This window comes from Centroberyx gerrardi, chromosome 16 (genome assembly GCF_048128805.1).
Source record: "Centroberyx gerrardi isolate f3 chromosome 16, fCenGer3.hap1.cur.20231027, whole genome shotgun sequence".
NCBI lineage: Eukaryota > Metazoa > Chordata > Actinopteri > Beryciformes > Berycidae > Centroberyx > Centroberyx gerrardi.
In genome coordinates, this window is record NC_136012.1 from 6,604,118 (window position 1) to 6,612,620 (window position 8,503).

At 40.3% G+C, this 8,503-nt stretch overlaps 1 protein-coding gene across 1 annotated transcript in view; it reads left to right on the plus strand.

Moving 5' to 3' along the window:
- Positions 1-305: 305 nt before the first annotated feature.
- LOC139933137 (mitogen-activated protein kinase kinase kinase kinase 4) overlaps positions 306-8,503 on the plus strand; it is a 62,224-nt gene continuing 54,026 nt past the window's right edge. The window contains exons 1-2 of the mRNA XM_078289290.1: positions 306-428; positions 1,778-1,843. Coding sequence (XP_078145416.1) covers positions 372-428; positions 1,778-1,843 — 123 coding nt within the window. The 5' untranslated portion in view covers positions 306-371. The remainder of the gene's footprint in view (positions 429-1,777; positions 1,844-8,503) is intronic.

Below are 8,503 nucleotides of genomic sequence, written 5' to 3' on the forward strand. Positions count from 1 at the left end.
TCAAATATGTAAGCATAAGTTAACATTGGGGCATACAGAAAGATAAAAATCGTTATGGTGTGGCTTCCAAATAGATGTATTTACCTTTTCTCGATCTTTGGTCTCCAGTATAATGATGATAAAACTATGAGATTAATTTTGGACTTACTTTTTTGCTCAAGACACACTGAGACACGTACGTTAATAACCGGAATATTTTGAAATGTCTGACGGGAAGTCGCATGTTATACCTTGACTAGCTTTTGACGCTGCTAGCTAAACCTCAGAATGGACGCGACAAGTCGAAAAAACCGTTAGTTTGTGGAGGAGAAATCCTGTGCGTCCATGTCTTGTCTGTAAAAATCAAACCGCTGACAACATTATTGGCAGCAATGTCGAGAGAAAACACCACTCGGAGTTTGGACAGTATAGACCTCGCTGCTTTAAGAGTGAGTAGAGAAATGCTGTCTTTCTTTTTTATTGAGATGTTTGGGTAAACATTGTAGGATGTGGTGGGGCGACAAAGTTTCAAGCTGTTTAACTTGGTGAGCAGTCGAGGAAAAGTTAAGCTAACTACATGCAACAGATAGTCGATACTTTTTGGATTCAAATGAAACTTTTATCGTGTCCTTTCTTTTGTTGGTGTGTACTGTTTAGACTGTTATATTCTGCAGGCTCTTCTGTTGACAGTTTGCTTTCAAATGAAACTCTCAATGTGTCCTGTTTGGTGTAAAATGTGCAGACACAACCGTTGTATTTTGCAGGATTTCTGTTGGCTGGCTTGTTGAAAAGTTGACATGCAACAGATAGTCGATAACAAGACACGGCAGTCAGCACAGCATAGCTTTGGTGGAAATGTTTTGACACAGCAGCATGTTTTCAAGGCTGTTACACTTATACTCGTCCCGTTTTCTTATAGTTTTAAACTGATGGAGAAAAAAACACTCCAAACACAAAAATTCGCCCTGCAAAGTTATTGGCACATTCTTGTTTGACCAACAAAGTTATACACCATAACGACAAATCACTGTAATATTCCCATCGTGGTGTCTGTAGTACTCAACAATGAGTTTATAGTGACCTTATAACTACTGTATGGTATTTTTTAATCTCCTATGATGTCGCTAAAATATTCCTATAATATTCCTATAAAGACTTCATTGTGTGTCTTGTGTGACATTTTGTGAGTTTATAGTGATCTTATGGTGCTTTTTATCTCATATGATATCACTATAACATCCCTATAATATTGTTATAATATTTCTATAATATTCCTATAGGAACTGTGGTACGAGTAATGGCATTTTTCATCTCCTATGGTGTCACTATAATATTCCTATAGTTTATGAAGCCATGACAGACAACACTTTGGGCAATTTTGTTAACGTTTACAGCTAAAACATCTTTCCAGGTTATTTTTATTCCACTGTGTTGTCCACATTATTTGGTCCCAGTTGTCATTCCCCATTGACCCTTAACACTGCACTTATAAAGTTGTTTGTCACTGCTTCATTATAACTTTATATGTTAGAGTGTAGCCCTATTATACCCCCTATTATATTCTACTTAGCTCTAATTAAATCTGCTCCACTTTGCTCCTATTCTATTCTATTCTATTCTATTCTATATGGTTCTCTAGTTTGACTTGTATTCTAGGACTCAGCATCTCCTCTCTACTCTACTTCTACTGTACTCTGCTCCATTCTACTCCATCCCTCTCTTCTCTTCTCTTCTCTTCTCTTCTCTTCTCTTCTCTTCTCTTCTCTTATTTATTTGATCATATTGTCTTTTGCTCTAGGACCCAGCAGGTATCTTTGAATTGGTGGAGGTGGTTGGCAATGGAACCTATGGGCAAGTCTACAAGGTCAGTAGTTCAATTCCCACATAGTCTGCCTGTCTCTCTACCTCTGTTTCCCTTTTTAATAAGTGTTAGTTGCATGCATGGCAAGTGTGTGCTTGTGTTCAACTAACAGGCTATCTTGCATTTTAGGTGTCTCAAAACACACACACACACATGCATATACACACACAATATGTTGCTAATGAGTCAGCCTCACTTCTAGTAAAACTCACTAGAACTAGGCTATTTCCAGTTAGTCAGGAAGAAAAAAAAAGATATTTTCGGTTGAATTCGCCTGTAGCTCTGTAGTCACTTACAGACAACATGCACACACACACCCACACACACACACACACCCTGCAGCATCTTTAATGTCCTGGGTGGGGCTCACTTCCTTATCGCAGTATCATCTGTTTGTTTTCATGTGTGTGGTTTGTGGTTGGAAGAGGTGTTTAGTTTTATTTCACCCGGTCCAGCTGACTTTGCCCTCAGTGCAAACCATGTTCACACGCTCCTGCTATACTTGTTACTATATGTGTTATTATACTTGTGTGGATCAGTTTCAATTCTTAGCATAAACAAATGAAGACTTTTGGGGCAAGTGAGAACTGTGTGACAGTAGTGGCATACAGGCCCTTTTTGAAAATATCCAACTTTCACGGACCAATCTCCCCAAAACTTGTGTATTGCTTTAAGGTTAGGGTAGGAGTTAAGGCTGGGGTTAGCAGTTAAGGGTTAGAGAATGAATGAAGTCAGTGGAAGGTTCTCAGAAGTATAGTAACACGATTGTGTGTGTGTCACAGAAGATGGGTGTGTGCCTCTATTGCCACTTGATTTCCTGAAAGAGGAAATGTTGCAAGAGATGCACAGGACAGTAAGGCCTATGTTGGCCTGACACAGGCTGCTTTTACCCAGGAGTAGAAAATCACATATTTGACCCCATGACTCAGATCCAGTGCTGCGTTAACACGGGGAAAGACCCTCAAGTCGACTGCAGACCCCCATTTGATCTGATCTTGTTTTTTTATTGTGGAGAGAGTGAAACCTCTGTTCAGAATACTAATTTGTATACACTTTCTCTCAGTCCTAACTTCTATTTAACAAAATAACTGTCATTAAAATGTTCCTTAAGTACATTGTGATAAATTACAAGCACATTATAAGCCCATTAGAAGCAGAGAAAAACTTTACTTTTACAATGTAATCATCAGACAAACAATTAAAGTTTTATGTGCATTGGTTTATTATATCATGCTGTGATAATAATAATTATGCACTCAGTTTACGATACTTTATAATGACTTATGAGCATCAAAGTGTTACTGATAACAGTGTAATGAGGGAGGCTGTGTAGATCCATATGCTTTGTTATGCCCAGACAGGCTTTCTAGAGAGAGAGAATGTGTTTGTGTGTGTGTGTGTGTGTGTGTGTGTGTGTGTGTGTGTGTGTGTCAACCTTGGGCTCCATCAAGGGAGACCAGGAGAGGAACAGGGCCTATAGAACAATGACTTCTGCACACACATACACACATGCGCATGCACGCACACACACACACACACACACACACACACACACACAGAATCCCTAAAGAAAACATTTTTTCCCCACTTCTTTCACTCTGTTGTGGATTGACATGACTGCTGGAGATGCTGACAAAGCATTTGTGCTCTTCCTCTGTTTATTTTTATTTACATTACATCACATTTTAGGTATTTTTATGCAACTTAACCCTCCTGTTTCCCTCACAGATTCTTACATCTCTGCTTCAGTCAATTTTACCTGATCATTTTAATTTTTCTACAGGAGGCATACAGTAGAGAGTAGGACCTTGAAATATGGCATACTTTCACATTTACTTTTTCTGTATACAATCAATTAGTCAGTTCTTATAGCTAGGCATTATTGGGACCTGTAGATGTTCAAAGAATATACAGTAAATGTATAGTAGGTCTGGCTCTTTGGAGTAGAAAGTTGAAGATTGGCAGATTTACTTTTTTGTAAGATGCTGAAGAAAACTGTTTACAGTAGGGATGCACCGATACCGTTTTTTTACTGCCGATCCGATAACGATACCAGAATTTTGAGTATCAACCGATAACGAGTACCGATCCGATATTGACCCCTTTTTTTCTTCTGTAATTACACAGCTGCATACAACATGTAAATAACATGGGAACAATAATTTTATTGTTAAAAAAAAGAAAAGCAGCAAGGCAAAAGAACTGACCAAAATAGGAATGACAGTTCCTAGGATATATAAAAGATTGCTGCAATATAGGGATACAGTGCAAAAAAACTCACAAAAGTGCAAAAGAGCAATAAACTGACCAGTGCATACTGCTACAAAACAATATTGAAACAACCATACAGCCTTTGCTTATATATTTTTTCCTCTTCTTTAGTGTGAATAACTGACAGAAAAAATACTGCTACACATAGGCTTTTTCTGGGCATAACATCCAGTGTGTGCCAAGTCTAGTCTAGTTTTAATCACTTAAGGACAAGAGGCAGGTTTTTCTTCAGAAACAGAAGCATCTCACCTCTCTCTGCTGTCAGCCTGTTCCTCCGTTCACTGACAGTATTGACAGTCACTGACTCTGACGCACGCACAGGTCGCGTCAGCGTCATCAGCGCGGTAGCATTAGCTTTAGCCCCCATCTCCAAAAAGCTTCGTTTTGTGAAAACGGAAGACTTAATTGAAACCTTTATGGTGGCGTGTACATGATACTAAGCCCAAGGACACTCGATGTAAGTTTGAGCTAAGGAGCAGGCGTTTGGAAGGCGTCGCCAGATGAAGTTCTTGTTAAAGTGAGTTGGATAAAGATCTTTGGGACGCTAGTAATGGCATAGCCATCTAGCATCCCTTTGTGGCTAAAATAATTCCCAACCGCTGACATGTTTACATCAGCACATTGCCTGCACGCTCGCTTTCTTTTTCCAACTTCTTCACTCACTGGTGTCGCGTCACGTGCAAACTCAGGCATGTTTTACGGCAGGTGACTACGCCCGTTTATTACTCCGGGGGCTCGAACTGATTGCTCTGGATCGGATCGGATTATAACGTTAGCTGCCACCGATGTCCGATCCAGCATTTTAGGCCAGTATCGGCCCGATACCGATACCAAGTATCGGATCGGTGCATCCCTAGTTTACAGTATAACCTTGGTCAGACACTTTTGGAGCCTCTAGCGCCACCTACAGGCTGCCGGATTGGCCACATGTATAGTAAATGTAAAGTAGCTCATACACTTATTGGCCTTTTTTTTCCATGTAGAACAAAACCATGTATAGTCTATTTGTGGTCAGACACTTTTGGAGCCTACAGCGCCACCGGACTGGCCAGATGCATAGTAGACTATAGTAAATGTACATGGGATGTGATACTTGGGATGGGATGTGAAATAGGAAGCTTACTCACTGCTTGCTTTGGCAGAGTTTCTACCACAGGCGTCAGATGTCGATCCATGAACCCATTCAGGACGTTTACTGCAGAGAAATGCTTGCTGTCTGGGCCTAGAGGTAGTATGGTAAAAGTGTGTGTGGGTTTCTTTGTTGGCAAGGACTGCCAGGTCAATAGACGATGGGCCAGAGTTGACAGGATGTCCTGTTTCTAAAGCGGTGAAGTAGATAGGAGTCGACAACGGAGATGCCACATCTGAAAGTTCCTAACATACAGTGTTATGAGTGAGCAAACAGCAGAACGGCAAAAAAAGGTAAATAGCAGCCAGTAGTTTCAATGAAGCTTCACATTGATAGCAGACGCAGCGAGCCATGTCATTCTGGTCCTGTTGTCTCTTTTCATCACTGCTGGAGGAAAACTGGACTTGTACTCCCTGTATTTTGCAGCAGCCATGCAGCCACAACCCTACAATATGCATGTACATATGCATGTACATATCTGGGTGCTGTTGATTATACAAGATTGTACAATTAAGTCATAAATAAATTGGTCTTGGCAAGGAGTCACAAAAATAAAGCTGTGGATATAATTTTTGGCAGCGGATCATATTTAAATTTTATAGCAAAACCGTATCACATCAAGCTGTTATTGACTTGAGAAACCAGCTTAGTGCTTAGTGCTAGGCTAATAAACCTGTAGACTGGCTACTGTTTAGCCAAGTGGTTAGTTGCAATTAATCTGTAAATTAAGTCATAATTGGAACAGTTGTCAGAGCTGATTGAATATTAATATTAATTATGGTTTAGCATCAGGGTGCTGTTTTCCGTGACTGGTTAATTTTACCATGACTCATGTTGCACAGCATTGTGGGTATTTCTTTTACTTGCCAATTAGTAGTCCGATGTCTCTCAATCAAGCCCAGAAAACAGTGTGACACTGTGGTATTGTCAGTACATTGACAGAGAAAGAAGAGCCTACCAAGCCATTTTCATTTTAGTATAGTGAAACAGCCTACTGGACAGCAGGTAGTACGACATGCCAACATAGAGACAATGAAGAGAGATGGAGGGAGAGAGGGAGAAGAGAGTGGGATGGAGGGAGCAATTGAGGAGTGGTGCGGCCTGAATTAGACAGACACAATAACCCTTTTCTCCTCGTGTCTTTTCCCTCTCCTCTCCTCTCCTCTCTTCTCCTCTCCTCTCCTCTCCCCTCATTACTCTGCTAACTCACCACCTTTTTTTCTTTATTTCTTGCTTTCTCTCTGCAACTCATGGAAAACATCGATTTGAAATAGTTAACTAGTTTCTTTTTGGTTTCATGAACACACACGCAATACGGACAAAGTTATTTGTGTTCATTTGATGTGGTATGCGCAGGGGGCAAATCACAAACACACACGACACACTCACACTGGTGTTAAAGGATGTATTATGTGCAGTATTAGTCACATGGTGGTAGTAGTACTGTTGCCCTGGGACAAAGCAATCTAACCATGACAGTCTGAAAGGCCTGGCTTCTCAGAACATGTTAGTGAAGACTTAACAGGAATTGAGAGGGAACTTGTTGACTGGTGCATTTGTTTATGTTTTGCATTGCCAATGGTGTGGCTTGGTCCCAGGGTCATGCAATGTTTTTTTGTCAAATGTCGACAAGGCACAAGCTGAGATGTTTCTTCAGAACACCGACAATATGCATCTATCAGCAATACAGCAGATAGGAGAGGGAGAGAGAGAGGGAAGAATGAGAGATAAGCAGCCAGAGAGAAAAAAGAGCTAAAAATGACTTAAACTAAATTAATCTCTAGGTGACATACTGGTAAACAGTAGAAATCCAGTAGTTAAACTCCATACAGAGTTGCCAGAGCAAAGCATTACATTTCAATAGCTCATCAGTCTACATATCAATTTGCAATTTTCATATTTTGTATTTGATTGCAGACTAGTTGATTAGTCTGTTCATTTTTCTACATTTTGCATTGAAACTTCCATGTTTTGCATTGGCTAGATCTACATTCTCAGTGCTACATCAGCATCAGGACAAAGACTGCTGCTCCTACTCATCATGTAGTCATCACACATACACACACAGAGATACACACACACACACACACACTCTGACACAGGGCGTTTCCCTATTTGCAAAGAGGAACTTCCCTTCTCTGCACGCCACCACTATAAGGGTAAGGGTGTGTGTGTGTGTGTGTGTGCGCGCGCATGTGTGTGTGTGTGAGCGTGTGTGTGTGTCTGTGAATGTGAATGTGTGTCAAACTTCACTAATTGAGAAATGCTGAAAAGTCATAAGTAGTATTTGCCTACAATGTCTTTCATAATTATCCGGCTGTAGACTATTTGTAACTGACCTTCTTGGTTAAATAATGGTTACATAGCAAATATAAAATGAATAGAAATAAATCTTTCAGCTGTTGATGAGGAGTTGAGAACTGTTTTCTGAGTGTGCTTTTCCTTTTAAGTTGTGGAAGGTCAAAGCCCACCATGTTGCATAAGTTCTATTGTAATAGCGCAATCTGAGCCTCCTAAAACCACTGGCTCCACAGTTGAAAGAGCTCAGCAAACCGACGTGACGCCATGCTGAAACATCATGAAACATCCACAGTACAGCAGCCAGCTGTAACGCAATACTCGGGCTGAATCACTTACACTTCCCCAAATCTGTCTGGTTGCAACCTGCAACACCGTCACCTTACTTCTCTTTCTGTGACCCAGATATCAGTCGTCTTACCTTAATCATGTTAACCCCTTGTACACTGACTTTTCCTGACTTTACCCTTAAATTTCCCCTTAAGTAGCTTCAAAGTTAGAAAAAAAATAAATCCTAACTGTACAACAACATCACATCCATATTCTGTATCTGCTACAACTCTTTCTTGAAGCTCTAGCTGCTTATATTGAATGAAATATCCAAATACAAGACGCCATGTTTTTATGGCTGCACCATTACATCAAATGGAAAAAATCTAGATGTTTGTGCATCATTATATACACATTTCCCTGTATGTAGCATGACACATTTGGTGTCTTTGGAAAACTTGTTATCTTGACTAGAATTTAAAATGTAGTTCTGTGGGTTTGAACAAAGCTTAGCCATGCAACCTGCGTTTGTAATGATGGACCCAGTGGCGGGGGCGACAGAGAAGAAGAAGTTAAAGGAATAGTTCAGCCTTCTCCAAAGCAACACAAGTGGCCGGGCTATATTCTTTAGAGTTCCAAAAAGAGCATAAAATGACCATACAATTACTCCACACAGCATATTCCAAGTGTTCTGA